Here is a 27,507-nt window from a genome sequence, read left to right as displayed (position 1 = left end):
TAATTACTTTAAAACCAGTGTTGCAAGCGCCCTTTATTCTGGCAAAAAGCCCAAGTTAAATCAGCCGGTGCTTGTATAGAAATGCATAAACCTCTGACCTCATCCCCAGCTATTGCTAACTTGCATTACGCTCATACTTGCTGCTCTGCTACCATAACCTAACTTAGTGATTTTTTTTAAAAAAGAAAGTGTTAATCTTTTTATAGGTTTATAAGCCCAGTGGCCCAGATGGTAATGCAGGGAGGGGACAGAGGATACATCTTCAGCTGTGGGACACAGCTGGTCAAGAGAGGTGGGTGATTATCGTTTTCAAGTTTTTTTTTAATGCTGTGTGAGATGAAATCTGTGGAAACTTTGTGATGGTATTTGGTTCTTGTATTTTCAATATACAATATTGAAATACCTCCCTACCTGTGTGCAAGCAGATAGTGCAGTAGGTTGGTTATTCAATAAAGTTGGTCAAAGATTTGGTTCAACCCTGCAACTCAAACTGTAAACGGAACCAAATTCATGTATGCCTGTCGTTATTCTCTACTTTTCCAGATTGGAATATTCCTTGTTAACTGTCATTTAAAAATGTTCTGCTTGTAATTCTTTCACCTGTTAATGTCTTGCATGTTGCAGTAAGGCAGTGAAGTTATGGACCTGGCTGTGATTGCTGATTTTTGTTCTATCAATGATGCACATTTGACTAGACTTGAACCTTAAAGTCTGCTTCATCAAATGTGCTGCTGTTTCCCCAACTCCAATATATTGAGAACTTTAACTGGGCCTCACCATGCATTTTCCCCCAGAAGGGATTTAAAAAAAAAAACTTGCATTCATATAGCCTTTCACTATCTCTGAATGTCCCAAAGTGCTTTGGGGCAATTAAATACTTCTTGAAATGTAGTCATATTTGTAATGTGGGAAATGTGGCAGCCAGATTGCACAGCAAGGTATCGCAAACAGCAACATGACCATGAATAGAGTTTTTTTTTTAGTGGTGTTGGTTAAGGGATAAATATTGACCAAAAAGATTGAAAACTCATTCTGGAATGTTTACCAGATTTTTATTTGCAGTATTTGATGGTGTACATGCATAGTTCACCTACCTGGGCTCAACTATCACCAGTAACCTGTCTCTAGATGCAGAAATCAACAAGCGCATGGGTAAGGCTTCCACTGCTATGTCCAGACTGGCCAAGAGAGTGTGGGAAAATGGCGCACTGACACGGAACACAAAAGTCCGAGTGTATCAGGCCTGTGTCCTCAGTACCTTGCTCTACGGCAGCGAGGCCTGGACACCGTATGCCAGCCAAGAGCGACGTCTCAATTCATTCCATCTTCACTGCCTTCGGAGAATACTTGGCATCAGGTGGCAGGACTATATCTCCAACACAGAAGTCCTTGAAGCGGCCAACACCCCCAGCTTATACACATTACTGAGTCAGCGGCGCTTGAGATGGCTTGGCCATGTGAGCCGCATGGAAGATGGCAGGATCCCCAAAGACACATTGTACAGCGAGCTCGCCACTGGTATCAGACCCACCGGCCGTCCATGTCTCTGCTATAAAGACGTCTGCAAACGCGACATGAAATCGTGTGACATTGATCACAAGTCGTGGGAGTCAGTTGCCAGCATTCGCCAGAGCTGGCGGGCAGCCATAAAGACAGGGCTAAATTGTGGCGAGTCGAAGAGACTTAGTAGTTGGCAGGAAAAAAGACAGGCGCAAGGGGAGAGCCAACTGTGCAACAGCCCCAACAAACAAATTTCTCTGCAGCACCTGTGGAAGAGCCTGTCACTCCAGAATTGGCCTTTATAGCCACTCCAGGCGCTGCTTCACAAACCACTGACCACCTCCAGGCGCATATCCATTGTCTCTCGAGATAAGGAGGCCCAAAAGAAAAGAAACATGCATAGTAAATGCAGTTTTCTGTAGTGCCAAACTAAGCCCGTTTCTTACCCTTTTTTGTTCCCTTCCTTCAAACAACAAAAGAGAAGGGATTGGAGAGCGCAAGCCTCCATGTAATATGTGAGACCTCACGATAGTGTGTGTGTGTGTCTGTGTGGTGAGAATAAGGAAGGCTACTGTCAAATGGCAACCTCAAATATCCAACAGCCAAGGGGCTGCATAAGATAATTTGCAAATTTTTACTACACTCAAAGATTAAGCTTTAGTTTCGGTTCAATACAAGTTGGGAATTGGCAAGATAACGACTACTGGCTGATTTTCTGATCGATTAGTTACCCAGGGATAGAATTTTTCCAATGATGACTGAAGATAATCGGCATCTCGAAAGCAGCAGAGGTTGTACTAATGGCAGTGAACTCTGACCTTACAACACAAAGACTGTGTGCGATTGTTTGCACCTTGGCATTGAGTTTTTGATGTGTTGACGCCATGACGGAAAGATTCATCTCTTTAATTTACCTGATGCCGGTTCTGGGGTAGAGTCTGTATTAGTGAGGGCTGCCTTTTAACTTTTAAAGTTTAAAACATTTTGGTGAAGAAATATTGTAAAATTACATGGGGGTGTCTGAGGCCTCAAGACAGTTTCACCGAATCAGTAGGATGAATGCACAAGGTGACGTTTTTGTCAGGTTCCTAAAAAGGTGTTTCTCCCATTTTGTTTTTGGGCAGGAATTGATTTCTGAGTTTATAATGTAAAGATATATTCCCTGCTCCTTTCTGTCCACCCATGTGTTTCTACAGTCCTGAGATGCAGATGATCAGAAAGGCATCAATTGAGGCCATGTCCCACCAGAGATGGACAATTGTCCTATATTTGGCTTTGTAGCCATTGTCCCTAAAGCTACTTGGATTTTGAAAGTGCTCTTCATGTACAGGAGGGGAAACCTTTGACATAGAGCAGAAGGTTAAAAGGAAAACTTGGGGGAGTGGAGCAGGGGAGAGGTTATGATGAGGGGAGGAGGGGTGGGGCTGAAAGTACAAACATTAAGAAGGTTTGTAAACAAAATGGGGTGAAAAGAAACTAGTGAGTTCCAGATCAGTTACCTTTCGGATACTCTCTAATTCTGTTGAATTCAAGTTGCCAAATATAACTGAAGACAGGAGCTACTATCATATAATCGTAAAAGTTCTTTTAATTTTCTAATTGTGCAAAATAAAAATTAGAAAAATACAAACATAGCCTCTTCTGTTATCGACAATTGTCAGTTACATAAGGTTTTTACTATTTTGAAGCCCTATGATGTATTACAATTGATTTTTTTCTCCTCCTTCAGGTTCCGTAGCCTAACGACGGCTTTCTTCAGAGATGCTATGGGTTTTCTTTTGATATTTGACTTGACAAATGAGCAAAGCTTCCTCAATGTCAGAAACTGGATAAGTAAGTTCAGTTGGGAGAGAGTCTCCCTTTTGTTTTTTTTAAAAGCTGGCTTCTGTTTACTTAAGACCAAAATGTGTGCATGCATTTGCTTTCTTTTTTGCTTTGACATGACTGATGTAAAAAAAAGATTGTGACAGTGCATTGATGCTTGGGTCCCTCTGCAGGGTAGGAGATCTTGACTGGCTCATACTGGGACATCCTTGGAGCTAGGTAAACAATGGCAGTGATGAAGGTCTATTCATTTGCTGACCCACTGAAGTGTATGTGGGAATGGGGAATTAAAAACGGGAGTATATTGATGTGACATGGATGAGAGGATCGTCCTGCATTCATGCAGATACAACAGGTTTTAAACACAATTTCCTACTATGCAGATTGGGTCAATCGGCTATTATATTTTTAGCAAGTCATTTAAGTTTCTTTAAGAATTGGTGAATTTTTAAAAATCTGAAACGGTTTATTGATCCCTCTATGTATGCACGTGTGCAGAGTTATAGGCTGCCTATGTTGCATCTACCTTCTACCTTCTAGGTTTAGCACAAATCTGCCAGTGTTAATGGGGAATTCTCTGGCCTGAGTTGTGTGTGATATTCTGATTCGTCAGTTGACCTTTACACCCGTGAATTCCACTCACATTCACAATCTCTTCCTGTCTGTCATCCACACCTAATACACAGCGTTGCAGCAGCCCTCCAAGAGCTTGTTCTTGCTTCTTTTTGATTCCGCTTCCTCTTGCTTAATTGTTTTACTTCTTCAACACTATGACAATGTCATGAACCATTTTACTCTCTCAAAAATGCCTGGAATTTTAACATCTTTTTACACACTGGCAGGGTTTAGTTTTTGCAAAGGTTGATCTTCTATCTGGTAAATTTCAACACGGCTTCAGAGTAATTTAAAACATTTTCAACTATCCTGCAGACCTTACGAGCTCTTTGGGAGGTTACAGTTTGGCCACATGTAAAAAGGTGTTCACTAGGAATTTAATTTTAAATGGATGGGGAGAATTGCATCATGCTCTGAGCATCTTCCTGTATTTTAATAATTTTTTTGTTTTACTATCTGGCTAAATTTCTTTCATTTCCCCCTAGTGTTTTTTGTAATGGTTTACTCAGCCAAAGTTATAGGCGAGCCAAAAACTTCCAGCAATTTTTAAAATTTGACCATAAGTTATTAATGTGGGAGATGTACTTATAATATCTGATGAATACCTGTGACCTATGCTGTGCAGTACCTTGTGCATCATGTAGCCATTTTTCTCATACCTCCCACGAGCAGTAATTAATGTTCAGGTTCAGTTTTACATTGTTCTTCCCTTGTTTGCAATAAACCGGTGGGATTTTTGCTACACTGACATTTCATGAATAAAATATATTCAGAGCAGAAGAATGAAGAAATCTTAACACAATGAATATGAAACCAAGGCACAATATTGACTTCATACTGAGGTGATGTTGTGGATTAGCTCTTGGCTGGTAGCTCCATTTGTTGTTGAGTAGATGTCTTATAGAAGTGCAGCATTGTGCAGAGAGGATGGGGGTTGCGGTGGGGGGTGGGGGGAGTGGAGATTAGTATTAGATTCATGTCTCTAACCCCCAAAAAAGCACCACCTCTTGGTTGACCACGTCATTAAGGAGTTGGACATGTTTTCAGATTTTTGAATTATTGGCCATGTAAGCAAAGCACTGCTCGATGAAGAGGATAAGAAGTTATAACTTGAGTTAAAGCTTGAATGTAAAATCCTAAAGTGAAGAACAGAAGTGACAGATTTGTAAAGGATTACTCCTGGATAAGATCCCACTGTAGAAGAACCCACATTGCTGAATTATAGTTATATAAAAGCAAAATACTGCGGATGCTGGAAATCTGAAACAAAAACAAGAAATGCTGGAATCACTCAGCAGGTCTGGCAGCATCTGTGGAAAGAGAAGCAGAGTTAACGTTTCAGGTCAGTGACCCTTCTTCGGAACTGACAAATGTTAGAATATTTGTCTAATATTTGTCAGTTCCGAAGAAGGGTCACTGACCCGAAACGTTAACTCTGCTCCTCTTTCCACAGATGCTGCCAGACCTGCTGAGTGATTCCAGCATTTCTTGTTTTTGTTGCTGAATTATAGTTTTTGGTTTGGCCATTGACAAGGTCATCAAAGTACAGAGACGGAAGATCTTATTGCTGTGCCTTGGCTTCACTGCTCATCCCCTTTGGTGAAGTGGAAAGTACTGGGATTTCACAATTTTCACCAACTAGCGTGGGGCATTTAGTGTAAGTAAGGAGACAGATTGCTGTAGGCGAGTTTTTAAATAAAAATCATTTTACTAATCTCTGGTTCAGGTATATATTTTTTTTAATTAAATATGCTTGAAGTGCTGCAGTGCCTTATCCTGGAGTTCCCTCTTCCTTATGGGGGAAAGCAAGGAAAGATGATTTGATGCTCAAATTATCTTGCGTCTGTTGTATTCTCTGTTCTGCTCAATGCCTCACCTGTAATGGGTACTCTGAGAGATTGTGATGTTTCACATTTTAACTGCAGTGTTTTTTTAAAAATAAAATATAGTTGTATGCATCTTTATCTCTCTGATAAATGTTACATCCAGGTCAGCTTCAGATGCACGCGTACTGTGAAAACCCAGACATTGTATTATGCGGCAATAAATGTGATTTAGAGGATCAGAGGGTTGTAAAAGAAGAAGCAGCTAAGGAGTTGGCAGAGAAATATGGGTGAGTGTTCTCCTCCCAAGCAGTAAAATATTTGATGTTTATCTATTGGGAAGTCCCTATGTTTACGAGTGAATTTTATTGAGTCAGACACAGTGGCTGAAAATAGCCCGTAAGACTATCTCAAAGCAGTGTGTTCAGTAAGGTTGCTGGGGAAATATTTACAGATTAGATAGTGGGTATAAAATTGCAATTTCCTTCACAAATGTGATAGCAGCGCAAGCGATTCTTCCTCATCGTATCCGTCAGATGTAAATGCCTTTTAAATTGTGTTTGGTTAAATGTTTTAAACAAATTCTTTAAAGGTGGAACAGGAGAAACTGGATCTAAAAACAATCGCTTTTGGTTGTACAGAAGACATCTAGCCAATCAAGTTGTGAGGCTGGTCATCCGTGAACCCAGCTTGAGTGTTGCTCAGTCCTTGATCTCGCAAGTTGGTTTATTTTTCACTGCACAAGTTAATTGAAATTATAAAATCAAAATACTGCAGATGCTGGTATTCTACACAGCAGGTCTGGCAGAATCCATGCAGAGAGAAACCGAGTTAACACTTCAGCTCTGTAGTGTTGTGATGAAAGGTCACAGACCTGAAACGTTAACTGTGTTTTTTTTTTAAAGAGATACGGCACTGAAACAGGCCCTTCGGCCCACCGAGTCTGTGCCGACCAACAACCACCCATTTATACCAACCCTACAGTAATCCCATATTCCCTACCACCTACCTACACTAGGGGCAATTTACAACAGCCAATTTACCTATCACCTGCAAGTCTTTGGCTGTGGGAGGAAACCGGAGTACCCGGCGAAAACCCACGCGGTCACAGGGAGAACTTGCAAACTCCGCACAGGCAGTACCCAGAATTGAACCCGGGTCCCTGGAGCTGTGAGGCTGCGGTGCTAACCACTGCGCCACTGTGCCGCCCACAGATTTCTCTCCACAGATGCTGCCAGACCTGCTGTGTATTTCCAGCACTTTCACTTTTATTTGAAATTATACCGGCCATTAGTTTATTTGATTTAAAATAGGAATTTTGAAGTGTTGTTGCTTCTAATCCTGAGCGACCCAAGATCACCAAAATCGGGATTCAAACAATTCATTCACATTACACCTGTTTGGGTGACTTTGATCTATGATTAGTAACTCTTGGTGGGATTCAGTGGTCGGCAGCCTGACATCAGCTATCAAATATTTTTCCAGTGTTCAGATTCCTATTGGGTAATTAAGTATATTTTATAGTTGTATCATTTATGAAGCCTTCTGTTGTGGTGAAATGTAAACGGGGAGTAGGATGCATTGTACCTTATTAATAATACATGGTTTGCTGGTTTTACAGTGAAAGAACAGATGACCTGTGCTGCCGGCTAATCAGTGCCTGCTTCATATGCTTGCTGTTGTGATTTATTGACTGTTTCTTGCCAATGTGGGAGGAAAGTAAAGAATAGTGTGATTTGTATTTGAAAGGAAGGTGATGTCTGTCCTGAGCTAGTATTGAATGTGTGATTTTTTTTTTAAAGTAGAATATCTGAAATGTTACTGCAGTGTGAATATTGGAGTGTTTGAAATATCAGTCTCTACTGTCCTGCCCCCTTTCAGATGAAGTGCTTTTTTACAGGCCATTTGGGAGTAGTGGAATAGAATTGACTGCACTGCTTGCATTTTATATTTGGTATTGGGATCTCTGTCTGCATTCTTTGTTTTCTGTTCCTCAATTTATTGGATGTCTGCGTTTATTAGTGTAATTTTGGGAAGCATGCATCCTTCTCTGCTCACCAAAATGTAATATAGCAATGCTTTCGCATATAGGTGCTGTATTTTTTTTCTTATTTGTTCATGGATGTGGGCGTCGCTGGCTAGGCCAGCATTTATTGCCCATCCCAAATTGCCCTTGAGATGGTGGTGGTGCGCTGCCTTCTTGAACCGCTGCAGTCCATGTGGTATAGTTACACCCACAGTGCTGTTTGGAAGGGGGTTCCAGGATTTTAACCCAGCGACAGTGGAGGAGCGGTGATATAGTTCCAAGTCAGGATGGCATGTGGCTTGGAGGGGAACTTTCAGATGGTGATGTTCCCATACATCTGCTGCCCTTGTCCTTCTAGGTGGGAGAAGTGGTGAGTTTGGAAGGTTCTGTCTAAGGAGCCTTGGTGAGTTGCTGGCAGTGCATCTTGTAGATGGGGGACACTTCTGCTACTGTGCGTTGGTGGTGGAGGGAGTGAATGTTGAAGGTGGATGGGGTGTTAGTCAAGTGGGCTGCTTTGTCCTGGATGGTGTCAAGCTGCTTGAGTATTGTTGGAGCTGCATCCATCCAGGCAAGTGGGGAGTATTCCATCACACTCCTGACTTGTGCCTTGTAGATCGTGGACAGGCATTGGGGAGCCAGGGGGCAAGTTACTTGCCACGGAATTCCCAGCCTCTGACCTGCTTGTAGCCACAGTATATATGTTTCAGTTCAGTTATATGATCCAGTTCAGTTTCTGGTTAATAGCAACCCCCTGGATGTTGTTAGTGGGGGATTCAGCGATGGGAATGCCATTGAACATTAAAGGGAGATGGTTAGATTCTCTCTTGTTTGAGATGGTCATTGCATGGCACTTGTGTGGCGTGAATGTTACTTGCCACTTATCAGCCCAAGCCTGGATGTTGTCCAGGTCTTGCTACATCTGGACGGCGGCTGCTTCAGTATCTGAGGAGTCATGAATGGTGCTGAACATTGTGCAATCATTAGCGAACATCCCCACTTCTGAACTTATGATGGAGGGAAGGTCATTGATGAAGCATTGATGAACAGACTTCATGTTGAGGACTCCCAGGGCAACTCGCATCCAACTATATAATCACTGTGTCGCTAGCTCTGGTCTGTCCTGCCAGTGGGACAGGACATACCCAGGGATGGAGATGGTGGTGTCAGGGACATTGTCTGTGAGTATGACTATGTCAGGCTGTCACTTGACTGGTCTGTGGGACAGCTCTTCCAATTTTGGCACAAGCCCCCAGATGTGAGTAAGGAGGACTTTGCAGGGTTGACAGGGCTGGGTTTGCCATTGTCGTTTCCAGTGCCTGGGTCGATGCTGAGTGGTCCATCCAGTTGCATTCCTTTTCTTAGACTTTGTAGAAAATTTGATACAACTGAGGGCTTGCTCGGCCATTTCAGAGGGCATTTAAGAGTCAACCACATTGCTGTGAGTCTGGAGACACATGTCGGGCAGACCAGGTAAGGACAGCAGATTTCCTTCCCTAAAGGGCATTAGTGAACCAAATGGGTTTTTACAACAATTGACAGTGGTTTCATGGTCACCATTAGACTAGTTTTTTAATTCCAGATTTTTTAATTGAATTCAAATTTCACCATCTGGCATGGTGGGATTTGAAACCATGTCCCCAGAGCATTAGCTTAGGCCTCTAGATTACTACCACTACGTCACCACCTCCCTAATTCTGCTTTATATCTAACCAACACAGTTCCTTTTTCTATTTTGACCCTGCATTGTCGTTGGGGAGATGAATGATTACATTTGTTGGAGAGTATCATGTAGGTTGTCCGCTACCTCCACAATAGGTGTTATAATTTTTTTGAGACGATATGTTAACATGCCCCACCCTGCTCACTTTTAAGTGTAGGATGTGGGCAGTATAGTGCAGTAGGGTAGTGAGCTGTTGAGCTACACTGGACTGATGGGACCTGCTGATATGCTGTGCCCTGATTAGGGAGATATTGAGCAGAGTCCCAGCTCTTTGCCCACAAGGAGGGACCACAAATTGCTCAAGGGTTCGATTCTTGTCTTGGGCAGCAATTGTTAAGCGGCCTTTAGATAGATCACTGGAGAGAGAGGAAAAAGACCATGCTTTTTGAAGGGCTCAAAAATTATGTAAAAGTTTTTTTTATAGATGGAGAAAAAATTGGGGGTTGTATGATCTTGTACATCTGAACAATGTCCAGATAACTGACCAATGACTTAAATGCAGGTTAGCCTTAACAGGAATGAGTCTGGAAGCCTCACTCATTGTTTTTAACTCATATTATCTTGAAATTCTTGTCGCCAATCTCTGTTTGAAAAATCTCCCAACATGGGTACTGCTCAATGCCCCAATGTAAAGGTTTCTTTGTAATTGGGTGCTTTTAAAGAAATTCATGCCCATTAACAGTGGAAATCCAGATACTTGAAAATATGTGAAAAACGGAGAAATGCTGTTGAACGTCAAGGGGAGATGGTTAGATTCTCTCTTGTTGGAGATGGTCATTGCCCAGCACTTGTGTGGCATGAATGTTACTTGCCACTTAACAGCCCAAGCCTGAAAGTTGTCTAGATCTTGTTGCATGCAGGCACAGACTGCTTCACTATCTGAGGAATCTTGAATGGTTTTGAACACTCTGCAATCATCAGTGAACATGCCCACTTCTGATCTTATGGAGGAAACGTCATTGATGAAGCAGCTGAAGATGGCTGGGCCTAGGACACTACCCTGATGAACTCCTGCAGTGATGTCCTGAGACTGAGATGATTGACCTTCAACAACCACAACCATCTTCCTTTGTGCTAGCTATGACTCCAACCAGCGGAGAGTTTTCCTCCTGATTCCCATTGATTCCAGTTTTGTTAGGACTCCTTGATGCCATACTTTGTCAAATGCTGCCTTGATGTCAAGGGCAGTCACTCACATCCCCTCTGGAATTCAGCTTTTTTTTTATGTTTGGACCAAGGCTGTAATGAGGTCTGGAGCTGAGCATCATAGTGGAACCATCTATTAATAGGATGTTTATAGCACTTGCCTCCTTGAAACACAGGGCTTGGCTTGAAAGTATTTCCTAATGATGGTGGAGTAGAGTTCCAGTAATGCACAAAAGTAAATATGGAAAATAGCCAGGGAAAAGGGTATTTGTGATAACGTGAAATGGCCTTTATTTCAATGTAAATTCTAAATTTGGAAATGTTGGTTACATCAGGGTGCATCTTGAACCCAAATGCAGTTAACAGCTTCAGATGCTACTCAACAGCCCCCTGAAAAGGAGAGGAAAGTATATCTTGATAAATGCTCAATATTTTCTCTGATAGGAATTATGAATGGATATTTCCAGTGCTCGCACTCATTTTGTAAATTGCAAATTCATGAGAAAAGCAAACTGTGAATGGTATATGAAAGCATAATTTATAAAGTTTTAGCACAATTCAGATTTCTAGGCTTATATTGTAAACACCATCTTTTGTGATTTATTGTTCAATCCAATTTTCCAACTTGTTGAAAATATTCTTCCGTTGCTGCAGAGGGATTTTCGTGAACATTAACACACTTTAACAGCATTAACATTAAAAAAAAAACGTTTATGCTTCTATATGTAATTTACAGTTTGCTTTTCTCATGTAAATCCAAAGTTATTAAAGTTTAAATTTGCACAAGGACTTTCGAAACACCCTGTACTTTGTTTCCATGAGGATTCCATTTTGCTGGATTGATAAAGGCCTACAATTGAACTTTAGAAGACCATTTCTTTTGGATGAAACTGAAATCATTAAGTGACTTTTTTTTTTGGAGATTTCAAGTGACTCAACATTACAGAATTTATTGCAGCATGAGGTTGCTGTCCTATAATAGAACTGTTTACATGTGCAAACCTCTCTCTCTCTGTCTGAATATATTAGTCAAGGTTGGAGTTGCATTTTAAAAACTCAGTTTCAAGGATTCCAGATAAGAATTAGCATGGCTTGAATGTGACCTTGGACCTCTATTTTTGTCTTTCCTACTGCGTTCCTACAGATTCCACCCCCCCTCCCCCCCCTTTACCCCCCTTCCACCCCCCCCACCCCCGTCCCCTTCCCTGCTCCACCCTCTCAGCTCACCCCCTCACAACCCCGTCCCAGCCCGCCCCCCCCTCGCACCATCTTCACCCCGCACCCCCTTCCCCTGCAGCCCCCCCCCCCCACCCCCTCCCTCTACCCCTCCCCCTTGCATCCCCTCCTCCCACCGGCACCATCCTACACCTGTGTAGGGGCCCCAACAACCCCACTGCCTTGTGGGCGTCTCGGGAGAGACCAAGGCTAAGGGAGTAAACCCTAACAGAAAATCCGGAGCGGAACCCCGTAGGCGGTCATGTGTCACCTTTGGCATGTTTCCGGCAGTTCCTGCAGCCATACTGGTGCCAAACGTCGTGTCCTGCACTCCTTTGGACCCCACCAGAAAGGCCGAGAGGGGGGCTTTGACGACTGGGCAACTCTCAACCTCCATAAATTTGCCCAGGCATGCGCCATGGAGAGGTCACTCCATAGTTGCCTCACAGCGACTGAAACAACACGGAAGGCAGCAGTTACGGGTTATAAGTCCAGATAAATTGGCGTAGAAACTGGGCGCCACGGGTTGCCTTTGTCGGTGGGAGAGGTCATTGCACCTCACTGGACAGCTACCGCCCGCCTCAAACCGGGCAGCCCCCGGTCAATAAGGTTCTGTCCCGCCACAGTCTGCCTGCTTCAATGGGTGCTTGGAGCTCAGGGTCATTGCCCGAAAGGTGGACTGATACACCGCACCAAACAACATGAAAAAAGGAAAGAAGGTACCAGCCCTTCGCTTTGCAAGCTGGAACGTCAGAACTATGTGTCCTGGCCTGTCGGAAGACCTTACACAAATCAACGATTCTCGGAAGACCGCCATCATTAACAACGAGCTCAGTAGACTCAATGTGGACATTGCAGCACTTCAGGAGACTCGCCTCCCCGCGAGTGGCTCTCTAGCAGAGCAAGACTACACCTTCTTCTGGCAGGGCAGGGATCCTGAAGAACCATGACAGCATGGAGTGGGCTTCGCCATCAGAAACTCCTTGCTCAGCATGATAGAGCCTCCCTCAAATGGCTCGGAACGCATACTGTCCATCCGACTGCTCACCACCTCTGGTCCAGTACACCTACTCAGCATCTATGCTCCAACACTCTGTTCCGCACCTGAAGCTAAAGACCAGTTCTATGAACAACTCCATAACATCATTAGCAGCATCCCCAACACCGAACACCTATTCCTGCTGGGGGACTTTAATGCCAGGGTTGGGGCCGACCATGACTCATGGCCCTCCTGCCTTGGGCGCTATGGCGTTGGAAGGATGAATGAGAACGGGCAGAGACTGCTTGAGTTGTGTACCTATCATAACCTCTGCATCACCAACTCGTTCTTTCACACTAAACCCTGTCACCAGGTTTCATGGAGGCACCCAAGATCACGTCGTTGGCACCAGCTAGACCTCATTGTCACAAGGCGAGCCGCCTTAAACAGTGTTCAAATCACACGCAGCTTCCACAGTGCGGACTGCGACACCGACCACTCCCTGGTGTGCAGCAAGGTTAGACTCAGACCAAAGAAGTTGCATCATTCCAAGCAGAAGGGCCACCCGCGCATCAACACGAGCAGAATTTCTCACCCACAGCTGTTACAAAAATTTCTAAATTCACTTGTAACAGCCCTTCAAAACACTCCCACAGGGGATGCTGAGACCAAGTGGGCCCACATCAGAGACGCCATCTATGAGTCAGCTTTGACCACCTACGGCAAAAGTACGAAGAGAAATGCAGACTGGTTTCAATCTCATAATGAAGAGCTGGAACCTGTCATAGCCGCTAAGCGCATTGCACTTTTGAACTACAAGAAAGCCCCCAGCGATTTAACATCCGCAGCACTTAAAGCAGCCAGAAGTACTGCACAAAGAACAGCTAGGCGTTGCGCGAACGACTACTGGCAACACCTATGCAGTCATATTCAGCTGGCCTCAGACACCGGAAACATCAGAGGAATGTATGATGGCATGAAGAGAGCTCTTGGGCCAACCATCAAGAAGATCACCCCCCTCAAATCTAAATCGGGGGACATAATCACTGACCAACGCAAACAGATGGACCGCTGGGTTGAGCACTACCTAGAACTGTACTCCAGGGAGAATGCTGTCACTGAGACTGCCCTCAATGCAGCCCAGCCTCTACCAGTCATGGATGAGCTGGACATACAGCCAACCAAATCGGAACTCAGTGATGCCATTGATTCCCTAGCCAGCGGAAAAGCCCCTGGGAAGGACAGCATTACCCCTGAAATAATCAAGAGTGCCAAGCCTGCTATACTCTCAGCACTACATGAACTGCTATGCCTGTGCTGGGACGAGGGAGCAGTACCCCAGGACATGCGCGATGCCAACATCATCACCCTCTATAAAAACAAAGGTGACCGCGGTGACTGCAACAACTACCGTGGAATCTCCCTGCTCAGCATAGTGGGGAAAGTCTTTGCTCGAGTCGCTCTGAACAGGCTCCAGAAGCTGGCCGAGCGCGTCTACCCTGAGGCACAGTGTGGCTTTCGTGCAGAGAGATCGACTATTGACATGCTGTTCTCCCTTCGTCAGATACAGGAGAAATGCCGTGAACAACAGATGCCCCTCTACATTGCTTTCATTGATCTCACCAAAGCCTTTGACCTCGTCAGCAGACGTGGTCTCTTCAGACTACTAGAAAAGATCGGATGTCCACCAAAGCTACTAAGTATCATCACCTCATTCCATGACAATATGAAAGGCACAATTCAACATGGTGGCTCCTCATCAGAGCCCTTTCCTATCCTGAGTGGTGTGAAACAGGGCTGTGTTCTCGCACCCACACTTTTTGGGATTTTCTTCTCCCTGCTGCTTTCACATGCGTTCAAATCCTCTGAAGAAGGAATTTTCCTCCACACAAGATCAGGGGGCAGGTTGTTCAACCTTGCCCGTCTAAGAGCGAAGTCCAAAGTACGGAAAGTCCTCATCAGAGAACTCCTCTTTGCTGACGATGCTGCTTTAACATCTCACACTGAAGAATGCCTGCAGAGTCTCATCGACAGGTTTGCGTCTGCCTGCAATGAATTTGGCCTAACCATCAGCCTCAAGAAAACGAACATCATGGGGCAGGATGTCAGAAATGCTCCATCCATCAATATTGGTGACCACGCTCTGGAAGTGGTTCAAGAGTTCACCTACCTAGGCTCAACTATCACCAGTAACCTGTCTCTAGATGCAGAAATCAACAAGCGCATGGGTAAGGCTTCCACTGCTATGTCCAGACTGGCCAAGAGAGTGTGGGAAAATGGCGCACTGACACGGAACACAAAAGTCCGAGTGTACCAGGCCTGTGTCCTCAGTACCTTGCTCTACGGCAGCGAGGCCTGGACAACGTATGCCAGCCAAGAGCGACGTCTCAATTCATTCCATCTTCGCTGCCTTCGGAGAATACTTGGCATCAGGTGGCAGGACTATATCTCCAACACAGAAGTCCTTGAAGCGGCCAACACCCCCAGCTTATACACACTACTGAGTCAGCGGCGCTTGAGATGGCTTGGCCATGTGAGCCGCATGGAAGATGGCAGGATCCCCAAAGACACATTGTACAGCGAGCTCGCCACTGGTATCAGACCCACCGGCCGTCCATGTCTCCGTTATAAAGACGTCTGCAAACGCGACATGAAATCGTGTGACATTGATCACAAGTCGTGGGAGTCAGTTGCCAGCATTCGCCAGAGCTGGCGGGCAGCCATAAAGACAGGGCTAAATTGTGGCGAGTCGAAGAGACTTAGTAGTTGGCAGGAAAAAAGACAGAGGCGCAAGGGGAGAGCCAACTGTGCAACAGCCCCAACAAACAAATTTCTCTGCAGCACCTGTGGAAGAGCCTGTCACTCCAGAATTGGCCTTTATGGCCACTCCAGGCGCTGCTTCACAAACCACTGACCACCTCCAGGCGCGTATCCATTGTCTCTCGAGATAAGGAGGCCCAAAAGAAAGAAACTGCGTTACCAAAGTGTATTTCATTTTCGTATGTTTTGCCTGAGCAAGGTTGACAAATAATTAAGTGGGGATCAAATCATTTTGTTCGTGCATTCCCATTGTACTAAATTTGGGAAGGTTTATTTAAAAAAAAAGCTCTTATGATAGTGCAGCTTTTCCAAATGAGACCACTTTCAAGAGTCCGTCTTTACTCCGTGACCGGAGTGTTTCTACATGCTTGCAATGGTATAACACTCAGTAATTTCTCACAATGTTACCATGCTGCTCTGCTGCCAGGAAAAGCTGCATTCTGTCTTGTTTTCTATTAATAGATGATTAAACTTGGCTTCCTGATTTGCCATTGGAACTACTGCTTTACAAGCTTGCAGATCTATTGTGGATGTGATCTTCCCCATACACCAGCTACAATGGAAGTGTAGGGAACAGAGTTTACCCCTTTACTTTACTTTCGTAGATCTCACCACTGCATTTGACACTGTCAGCAGAGCAGGGCTCTGCAAAATTTTGGGAATAATTGGCTGTCACTGAAGCTGCTCAGTCTCATCTGCTCCTTCCATGTCGACATGCACTGCACTGTACAGTTTGATGGCTCCACTTCTGACTGTTTTGGACTGAAGAATGAAGTGAAACATTGTTGTGTCCTAGCTCCCACTCTGTTTGGCATCACCACCTCCATGCTCCTGACCTTCGCCTTCCCTGCAGATATGGAAGGTCTCTACTTGCAAACTAGGTCAGGAGACAAGCTCCACAATCTATCAAGGCTGAAAGCGAAGACAAAAACACTTCAGAGAACCCCTCTATGCTGATGATGCTGCACTAGTCGCTCACATGGAAACTCAGCTAAAAAGACTCATGGACTGTCTCTCCCGTGCCTGTAACTTGTTCTCCTTGACTTTAAGCATCAAGAAAACTGTGGTCATGGGACAAGGTGTTGCATCTCCGCCCCTGATCATTCTAAATAACATCCCACTGGAAATAGTTAGCAAATTCTGCTACCTTGGGTTCATGGTGACAGACAATCTGTCCCTTGGTGCAGAGCTCGATACACACATGGGGAAAGCAGCTACCACCTTTGGCCTACTTGCGAAACGCACATGGGATAACATCAAGCTGACCCTTAGGATCAAGCTGATGGTTTATCAGGCCTGTGTTCTCAGCACCTTGCTGCATGCCTGTGAAACATGGGTGACTTACAGTTACTAGGAAAAGAAGCTCAATAATTTCTATCTTCATTGTCTGCTGCGCATTATGGCTATATCCTGGCAGGACAAAATCACAAATGCAGCAGTCCTCTCAAAGGCCGAGCTCCCAAGTGTGTTGGCACTAATCAAACAGAGTTGGCTTCAGTGGATCGGACATGCCCACAGGATGGAAGATGGTTGCATAGCCAAGGACCTTCTGTATGGTGAGATAGCCAGGGCCGGACAACCAGTGGGGAGTCCAAAGCTCCGTTTCAAGGAAGCTTGCAAGCGTGACATGAAGGGCCTAAATATCGACAATCGCACCTAGGAGTCACTAACTGGCGTAAGAGGGAAATGGTGACACAACCCGTGGACTGGTGTGCACTACCACGATGACCAGTTGCAACAGCAGCTTGGCAACAGGCGCCAATGTCAAAAACAACAACTCGCAGCATTGCTTGGCATTTTCACGTGCGGCATTTGTGGCAGAACTTGCTTCTCAAGGATTGGCCTTCACAGTTGTCAGCAAAGGTGCACCAAGAGAAGACACCCCACCGAAATGGATTGCTTGCTGCGTGTCCATCATCTTTCGTCGATGGAGGCATGCCAACCAATAATTGGGCCCCTGAATGGATGTCGGGAGTTACTGCTCATGCCCCATAGTGTCACATTTGCAAAAGAAGAATGCAAGGATATTTGTTCCGTGTTTCACCTACAACAGGTGTAAGGGTTTCTGGCCTTCAGTAGCGATTGTTTGTATGTCATGCTAAGCCTTTATGTATTTACAGCATGATTCCTTTTTGAACTATTAATGCAGTCCAATCTAACAAAGACCATAAGCTGTCCACTCGCTGCAGAAGGGAAGAGACCTTTTTAATTTTAAATCTGAATTTTATAGAGGAAATGTTAACTGTTTGTCACTCACAATAAACCATCATCTTATCATCTGTTCTCTTAAACCCAGAAAACCAAAGGAAAAGGCAGTCTCTCTCTCTTTGCCTCCACCACTACCACCAAATGAATATTCTTATCTACTTGTGTCCCATTCACTGTAAGAATTGTGCTGGTAGACCTGACTGGAAAACAAGTCTGATAGAATATTGAATAAAGAAAGAAAAAGGGAATTGTAATTATATAGTGTTGTTTACATCCCCGGGATGTCCCGAAATGTTTCACCGTACTTGAATTATTTGTGATATGCAAGCTAATCTAGGCAACCATTTTATCTGCAGCAGGGTGCATAAAAATCCATGAGATAAATAGCCAGCATAATCTGCTGTTGTGCTGGTCGCAGAACTATGAACGCCCCTGGTCATGGAAAGTGACATGCAAGTTGGCATGGCCATCTTTGGAGCCAAGGATTTCTCAGCTTTGTGCAAACAGGCTCAACCACCTTGTGTCAAACAAAATACTTCCAGTCATATGGCTCAAATGTGTTAAACTCAGCTGTGTCCCTCCTCTCTGGGCTGATGCTGGGTGCTGTACTGATTGCCAGTTATGTGGGCAGCACAACCTTTGCTTCTGCCAATCAAAGGAATCTACATCTGATCTTTGCACCAGACAGTTGAAAGTTAATGGCAAATCCCTGACCACTGCAATGATCTAGAAACAGGAGAGCAGACCAATTTTTGTGGAGGAAACCATCCCACGATCATTCCTGTCTTGCAGCTGACCGTGACCAGATGGACAGGCCTCACAGGCAAACGTTGATGAATCTCCGCTTCAGTGAGTTCCACTCATTCCTCCCGTTCCCCCTGTTCATAATGCATTCCTGTGAGGTGACCAGCCATACCATTAACATGGAGAATTTGAAAATGTCAGGTGTAAAGATTTTGATACAGAGTTTCATTAAGGATGTGAACTAAGGGACCAAAGTTCCAAGCTAGATATCACTTACCAGTAATTTAGAGATCCATCCAATTGTATTTTTAATTTCACTGGGTGCGTTAATTGCAGGCAGCATGCCCATTTTCGAAGTTTTTCTCTGCAGAGCAGGATGCTTTAGCTAAATCAGAAGATTGCCATCGTACCATTTATTTTTGTCTACTATACTAAAACTAGAATTACCAAGAAATAAGAGCTCAGTGTTTCATTTCAGGGGCATATTCGCGTGTTCTCTGAAAGCTGAGTCTTGCTCTATTCTGTAAAAGTTGTCTTCCAATTTGCCCTCGAGCTATCACTGTCGGACAGGCTGAAAATTAGCAGATTAAAGTTTCAATCAGAAGCCTTAAATTGTTCTGAAGAAAAAGATCCATATTTATTTAATATGGACTTGATGTCCTGATTGGGAGTAATTGACAGTGGAAGGATTTTCTGCCCTGTTATTTGCTGGGTGTTTCATTCATCAATATCTACTGACTTTTTCTTTTCTCGGTCTCCTGTAGCTGTGCCCTCCAGGAAAAATAAAACCTGGCATGACACAAAATACAACCTGACCTTTTACCGGTGAAGGAAAGGAGCTAGAAATCAACGTTCATATGCAGAGTTGTGTAGAAATGGGAATCGTAGGAAGGGAAGGAGGATCGTGTTTAGAGTATTCACGTGCTGCACGAAAGGACTAATGTGCAGAAGTGTGAGGAGGGAGGTGATAAAGGTGGGGAAGTGCCAACATCAGAGCAAATGAGGTGGCAGTGAGAAACCCATTCTGAAACTACACACCAGCAGAAGGATTTGTATCTTCTTTCAAAAGCATCATCTGGATTCTTATGCTTATGTTGGATGAATAGTTTACAGATCAGAATGAGTAACTTTACGTTGCCCACAGTCGACATTTAGTTCTGACTGACCTTAAATTGATGGTTTTGGCAGTTCTGGAGAGATTGCTAAATAACCTTTTCATATCCACTTTTATCAGTTCACCTGGAATCTGATTTGTTGTTATGACAGGCTGAAACATAAATAGTAATGTGAATTCTGAAGATTAAACTTGCCTCTTGTGATTTAAAATTTCCTACTTATCAATGCTGGTTCTGAGGTGCAACTGCATGCTGCATCTCGTGTCTGATGGGCTGTAATATTTTCATTTTAATTCAAATGCACAGGGTGGAATTTTCCCAGGCTGGTGGAGGTGGCTTTGGGGTGCAGAAAATTCCAGAGAATGATGTCAGGCCGGGATCCCAATATAATCCTGTGCCCTCTGGCTTTCCCGGGACAAGTTGCGAGTGCAGTGGCGTTACCCCTGTGGCTGAGGCAGGAAGCCAATTGAAGTACTTAAGGCAATTAGGAGCAATTTTGCACATGGACTCACTCCTGTTCAACAGCACAGGAGTTCCAAGCTGAGTCTGCAACCTGGCAGGTGGAGGAGGTGAGAGCACAGCGAAAGGGACTTGCTCAGTGAAACTGACAAGCTGTGAAGACTTTAATCGGTTACACTGAAGAGCTCCAGCCATGGCCAGGTGAAAGGTTGCTGTGTAAAGCACTCTTTCTGTCAGTGTTTTTACTGCTTGATAGGTGATAGCCAACTGCTTGGAAGGTACTTCACCCACCTTCAGCTGTTCTTCCCCACTGCCAGCCTTCATAGCTGCATGGGAGAAGCTTATGCAGCTTGACCATCTGTCACTGCTGAGGGTCAATGGCAGGGGGCTCACCAGCAGCAGCACCAGTTGCCTTCTCCTCAGCCACATGCCCCTCCACAGGGCAGAGGATATGGACACTTGAAATCCAGCTGAAAGGAGGCGAGACCCCGACAAGGTCTACAGGCAGAGGACCAGCTCTCTTGAGCATGTCTGAGCACTGGTGCCTCAGGCTCTCGTAGCAGGTCGTTGCTGACATCTGCATCTTCGTGGAGCAAAACCTCCTTCCCAGTGGACCAGGTAGGCAGGCATTGCCAGTGGTCGACCAAAGTGCTTGTCACGGGAGGTACTCACCAAACCCCCCCCCACCTCCACCCCCCACAGCTTACCCTCATCCTGCATCTCTGCCTCTCTCCTTATTATGTGCTTTCTTGTACTACAAGGAGGGACAGCAGGTAATGACGTATGCCGAGAAGGGAAGGGCACCACTCGTGGAGGGTGACTGTGAGACATGGGTGCGAGATGGCATTAGGCTGAGGGTGAGTGAGAGTGTTGGCTGCTCAGATGGGGATGGGAGGTACCTGCAGAGAGAGCAGTGAGCGGAGCTGCACTGTTTGTTGACCTAAGGCGTGCTGTGCAGGTCACTGCTGGGTAAGTTAGAGTGTGGGGATTGGTACCTGGAAGTATTGTTCCACTCACCTGTCATGCCCTCCTGAGGTCCTGGATCCTCTTAATGCTCTGAATCCAGGTTGGAGGGAACACGGTCTGGCTGATGGCTTCCTCGACTACTTCCATCCACGTCTGCTTGGTTGGAGAGGCTGTCTTCCTCCTCCCATTCTTGGGAGAACTCGCCTCCACTGTAGCCCCTCAGATCCCTCAGCTGGACCTGCAGCTAAGAGTGAGAGACCCGAGTTGTGGGGCGGGGGAGAGGGGGAGGCGTGGGGGCTGCAGATGGGAGGTCGGATTCATGACCCGAAAGTATTCCCGCCTTTGTGTTAGAAACTAAGGCAGTAAAATTCCACCCACAATGTCATATTGCTGCGCTAGGGATGAATGGAAGATTTCTTTGTGAATAGTTTCTTGCCAGTGATTTTAGAAGGTTTGAAAACCTCTTTCCTCAAATTGACCAGGAGCAAAATTCTCAAAGATGAGATGTGCACATCGAACCCGTCAAAACTCATCCCTCAAATCCGCTAACTCTCATTTCATGGCATCAAGCTGCATTTTAAATGCACTATTTGCTTTTTCTCTGCTATCCTGCAGATTATTCCAGCTATTTATCACCCGAGCATAGACCAGAATTAAACAGTGTCGCAAGCTTTAACAAAACCTTTTGGGCACTTGTACTCCACTGTTCACACTATAAATAAGATGGAAAAGTCCATTCATTCCATTCAGAAAGACCTAGCTTGAGGCATCAACCTGTGGCTTTTCTCTGTACTGGCTCCAGTGTTTGACTCTCTCTCTCCTTCTGTCTCACTGACCAGAACTGGACATAACCAGTGGTCTGACTGGAGCACTAATAGTTTGAGCATGACATCCTTTGACTTGCGCTCCATTGTTTTGGCTGCAATGTATTTGATTTTTAAATTGCTTTGCCAAATTTCCCAGGATAAGATGGCGATAGCAAAAACTGGATGCCTATGAGAAGGTGATTGTTAATTTTGATGGGGATGAATAATCGATCTACAAACAAATGTTACTATTATGGAAAAAGTGGAAGGAAAACAGACCACAATGTACAGATCCTCATCTTTCCATTAATGGATATCTATCGAATGTTTAGTTTCAGACATCAATGTGTCTGGGCTAAAGGTGTATTTGTAGAATTAGTGTATTCATTGAATCTCTTTGGAGGATAGGAATGATGTGAATTTTAATCAAGAATTGGGAAGAGTAAATGGAAAAGGGAATGAAATGGAACATAATGAATGACCGATATTAAATTGTGCCATGTTCATCCAAATAACATAGCTTGCCACAGAATTCAGGAGAGAGAAATTCTGTTACATTCCAGCAATTGCAGCAGCTGGTACATCTCTTGGGAGACTGAGGCGAGGGCTGAATTGAATTGTATTGTACTATTCATGTACCTGATTGCATTAGAAATGTATGGTTTGTATAAAACTAAATGTCAGAGCTGCAATATCTATAATGAGGTGCGGTCTTGTAAATCTCTTGTTACTGAAATTCCTGCTCTCAAAGGAGTCTTCATGTTAGCACATTTTTTTCTAAATTAAAAAGTAGCTGTTAAAAAGACTGGGTTATTTCCCTCTAAAGGAATGAAGAATTTAAAATCGCTGCAGTTCTTGGGAGTAAAATGGGTTTTGTCACTGAATCAGTAAAAGGATCTAATAAATCTTTTCTGATTGAATATCTATTATACTGATTTCCTTCAGTGAAAATGCAGGAGGATATTGAGAACCATTTTGTGACCCATAATTGTACCTCATAGGTTTGTTCTGCAATTGAATGTTTCCACTTGTGTTTAAGGTTCCTTGTCTTTTCATTGTTGGTTTGAGATTATGTATTTTGTCAATCAATGTGGTGCATTAATGAAATGTAATGCATGAATGTCCAGTTGCTGAGAAAACTATTAGGCCCATTACTAAAGAATACTAACTGTTGCAAGCAGCCTGTGATTAACCCAAGAAAGCACACAAACAATTACGAGTAGTTTTGTTCAGACTGTGGAAAATTCAGTCATTTGTCACCTTCAATTATTAAAATGGTTAAAATTCGGGTACCTCTCAAAGCAGTTACTCCTGTTCACTGCAAAAAGGGTCGTTTCTACAAGCAGATGGGGGTCTCTTACGGACTGTAGCTTGCACCCTATTGCGTTGCTGTGAATGAGATACCATGCCCTAGGACTAATAATTCATACTTTTTAAGAACATAATCGGAGCATGAGTAGACCATACGGTCCCTCGAGCCTGCTCCACCATTCAGTAAGATAATCAGCCTCAACTCCACTTTCCCACCCGCTCCCTGTAACCCATGATTCCTTGAGAGATCAAAAATCGGTCTATATCAGCCTTAAATATATTCAATGATGGAACATTCACAGCCCTCTGAGGCAGAGAATTCCAAAGATTCATAGCCCTTTGCATGAAGATGTTTCTCCTCCTTTCAGTCCTAACTGACTGGCCCCCTATCCTGAGACTGTGCCCCCATATTTTTGATTCCCCAGCCAGGGGAATCAACCTCTGTGCTTAGCCTGTCGAGCCCCCTCAGAATCTTCCATATTTCAATGAGATCACCTCTCATTCTTGACTCCAGAGAGTTAGGCCCAGTTTACTCAGCCTCTCATCATAGGACAATCCTCTCATCCTAGGGACCAATCTAATTAACCTTTGTTGTACTGCCTCCAAGACGAGTATATCCTTCCTTTGGTATGGAGACCAAAACTGCACACACTACTACAGGTGTGGTCTCACCAAAGCCCTTTACAATTGTAGCAAGACTTCCTTATTCTTTGTACCCCAGTCCCCTTGAAATTAAGGCCAACATGCCATTTCCCTTCCGAATTGCTTGGTGTACCTGCATGCTAACTTTGTGTTCCTTGTGTGAGTACACTTGAGTCTCTGAATATTTACCCCACCGTATAACATAGTATGTCCACTATGCGGTCCTGGCATAGTTACCTTTGTTGGACTGTAATATCAGGCTAAAATAAATAGATTTACTTAATGAACAAAAGGACACCATTTGGAAAATATAGAAGAGGCACAAGAGTAAAGCAGATAACCAACAGTCTGTGCTTCACTTGGGCAGTATTTGATTTCAGAACAACTTTTAGTTGGAAACTTGGGTGAACAACTACTGAATCTATGGCGCTTGCGTCTCTTTTCCCATCTTGTGCAATAGGTAGTGTGAAGTAGGGTCCTTTGTGCCCCAGGGCTACTACCCAGTTGTGGTACTGTCTTTTTCTTTGAGGGCTAAATAGGCACATTTTGAAGATCAAATGGATTTCAATGCAATGTTAGGCAATCAAGATACTGACCATCTCTGCTACTCAAGTAGGTAAGAGGTAAACAATGTAACCCTGATGGAGGTCAGATGTGAAGTGAAGGTCTACTTTCCCTAGTCTACAAGCTTGCATATATTATTAACTCTTCAAAGAATTGACTCATTATGGGACAGTGAATTGTATACAGGCAATAACATCAAATTCAGGAAACTGACCCTGTTGGAAAAGTAGATATCTCCCTATATATTTGGACACCTTTTCTGCTTTCATCAGTCATTAATGACCTTGAGTCTCATTACTGACCTTTAATTATCTTGAGCTGTTGATGAGTTCAATGTTCTTCAACATCATTGGCAGCGCAAGGATGAATTAATGTTTTGATGCAGTTAAGCAACATTAAAGCTTGACTGGCACTGGTTTTTGTTAGTAATGGGGATCAATTGATGTAGTTGGTTTTATTAAAAAGTCTATGTTTAAAAAGTCAGTGTTACAATATTTGCTATTAATCACTGTCCTACACCCATTACCTTAATATATGTAGTTTCTGTCTTTTCATTTATATCTAGCTGATGGCCTGCTCTTTTCACAGAATACCCTACTTTGAAACAAGTGCAGCAACTACAACCAATGTGAATAAGGCAGTGGAAACTCTGTTGGAACTCATCATGAAGCGCATGGAACGGTGCGTGGACAAATCTTGGATACCTGAAGGGGTTGTAAGGTCCAATGGCCACAGCTCCACTGAAAAACTAAATGCAGAAGACCCGGACAAAAGCAAATGTGCTTGCTAGATTGACCTGTGGGGAAACCCTTTGTTAATAATTGAGCTAAACAGTTTTTTTTTCTTAACCAAATGCATGCTGTTGCCCCCCACCCCCCCCCCCCCCCCCCAAACTAATATTTTGGTATAATGAGAACAACGTGGACTAATTACTTATCTGTGGACTGTCTGAAAGGAAAATGAAAGAGGTTGCTGATGCCTTGTGTGAATTATTATATGTACTCTTCTGTTTCTACAGGAAGTCAGGGCAGGCTGAGTACCAACGGTAGTTTTATTATGGGCTGGTGCAAGATCTTGCACATATGAGCGGCTGACAAGCCATTTTAGGGCGTTGCTCTTCATAAAATTAATGAGTACAATATGGTTCCTGCTGTGGTAAGAATCAACAGCCAAAAACTAATCAAACATCTAATGCACAGTCTTTGCTTACCTACATTTTACATGGGTCTCCATGATACATCATGTGTTTATAGTCTCTTTTTTACTCCCCCTTTTTAAAAAAAAATTGGGGCTTTTTCTGAAAATCCAACTTTCTCGCTTGGTGTCAGATTCATTATTTATGGTTTTAGCGCTAATTCTTGGTTCTTGTGATTTGTGCAAACACACACACACACAAAACTGATGTATTCGGTTTTCTTTTATTCCTGAAGAATTGCTTAACTTCATTACAGATATGTGCCTAAACTGCTACTGGTGGATTGTCAGGTTTTTACACTGGAGTGATGCCAAATTGTTTAAAACCTGCCAAATACTTGATTGAACGATTAGATTCCAGGTGGAGTTTATTTAATGAACTCTTATTTGATGAAAACATTATTTCCCTTTCTAAAATAAGAATAAATTTATTTGCTAAGGTATTTGAGTTGATTTGGTACATGTTGGGTTACTGAAATGAAGGTCAGAGAGCACTTTAGTAATTGAGGCAGAGAAGTCTAAATCAGTGTGACAAATCAATGTGTACTGCAGTTCAGAATTTCAGAAATACTAAATTGTTTCCATTGCATTAAAAGATTCTGGAATGTAGATGTAATTAGATTTGATACAAATTATTGTATTTTTCTCAATGTATCTGTTTACAACGCTGTTTTAAAGAAAAGTCTTGTTCTGAAAATACTGTCAGAATATCCTTTCTAATAAAATAAAATCCCCTTATGGTTCTGTTTGGGTTTGTACATATTTGAAATGGTATTTACATAATGAAGCTGATTGCAGTAGATTTTAACTGAGAGATGGGACTGAGTCCTTTCACTCTGCCTCCTATACTCGACCATAATAAGAGCAAAATGCTGCAGATGCTGGAAATCTGAAATAAAAACAAAGCGCTGAAAATACTCGGCAGGTCTGGCAGCATCTGTGGAGAGAGAAACAGTTACTGTTTCAGGTCAATGACCTTTCAAGGTCCTTTGCCAGTTCTCATGAAAGGTCACAGACTTGAAACGTTAACTCTGTTTCTGTCTCCTCAGATACAGCCAGACCTGCTGAGTATTTCCAGCACTTTGTTTTTATTCCTATACTCTACCATTGTACGTTACAAGGACTGTCTCTTGTTGTTGGTGAACTATAACATTCACAGGACAAGTAGCTATTGTAACCATGTTTTACTTCCAGTCATTTTGTTTTCCTGTTTCAAATCTTGTATAATGATGTGTTAACTGATGTCAAATCATTTGCTTCTTCAGGACAACAAGTTGCATATTTGAGCAACTAATGATTATAATCCTCAATTGGATCATACGGAGAATAGTGTTTGGCTGAATGGAACACCATTTTCAGATACTCTGATTAGTAAAGGTCAAGAACAACTGAGGTTGAATTGCTTTGAATCTTATTGTCAGGGAAAAAATACTTTTTAATGTAATCAGTTTGTGAATACAGTCAATTAAATTACTGGAAATTTTCATTAAAAATTGTTTCTGTTGACCAGTTGTTTTTGAAAATGTTGGAACTTAAAGTGTTCTTGTTATTTTGCGACATAGTGGTACTATAATTCGATACAAATCCCTGTTTTTTATGGTCAGCTCATTTGAAGGATTTAATTAAGAGATGATTCATAATGACTCACCAGTATGATTCGCAAATTATAATGCAGTTTGTCTGGAATGCTTGCTCATTAATACATTCCTCTTTCAACAAGTGAAAATAGTTGTCCAGATCAATGTATGGAGATGCTAATTTTTTGTCATTAGGTATTGGTCTAGAATTTCCTGGAGATTTGTGCAATTACAATGTCACTTTTGTAGTGCA

The 27,507-nt window shown here is 43.4% G+C and overlaps 1 protein-coding gene across 5 annotated transcripts in view; it reads left to right on the top strand.

Moving 5' to 3' along the window:
• rab27a (RAB27A, member RAS oncogene family) overlaps positions 1-27,183 on the top strand; it is a 123,986-nt gene extending 96,803 nt beyond the window's left edge. For all 5 annotated transcript variants that reach the window (XM_068017837.1, XM_068017835.1, XM_068017836.1 and 2 more), the window contains 4 exons: positions 207-292; positions 3,230-3,333; positions 5,929-6,052; positions 25,072-27,183. In XM_068017837.1, coding sequence (XP_067873938.1) covers positions 207-292; positions 3,230-3,333; positions 5,929-6,052; positions 25,072-25,273 — 516 coding nt within the window. In that variant the 3' untranslated portion in view covers positions 25,274-27,183. The remainder of the gene's footprint in view (positions 1-206; positions 293-3,229; positions 3,334-5,928; positions 6,053-25,071) is intronic.
• The last annotated feature ends 324 nt before the right edge of the window (positions 27,184-27,507 follow it).

The sequence above is a fragment of the Heterodontus francisci genome, chromosome 38 (assembly GCF_036365525.1).
Source record: "Heterodontus francisci isolate sHetFra1 chromosome 38, sHetFra1.hap1, whole genome shotgun sequence".
Taxonomy (NCBI): domain Eukaryota; kingdom Metazoa; phylum Chordata; class Chondrichthyes; order Heterodontiformes; family Heterodontidae; genus Heterodontus; species Heterodontus francisci.
The sequence above is the reverse complement of the archived record's forward strand: the minus strand, read 5'-3'. Positions and strand labels throughout refer to the sequence as shown.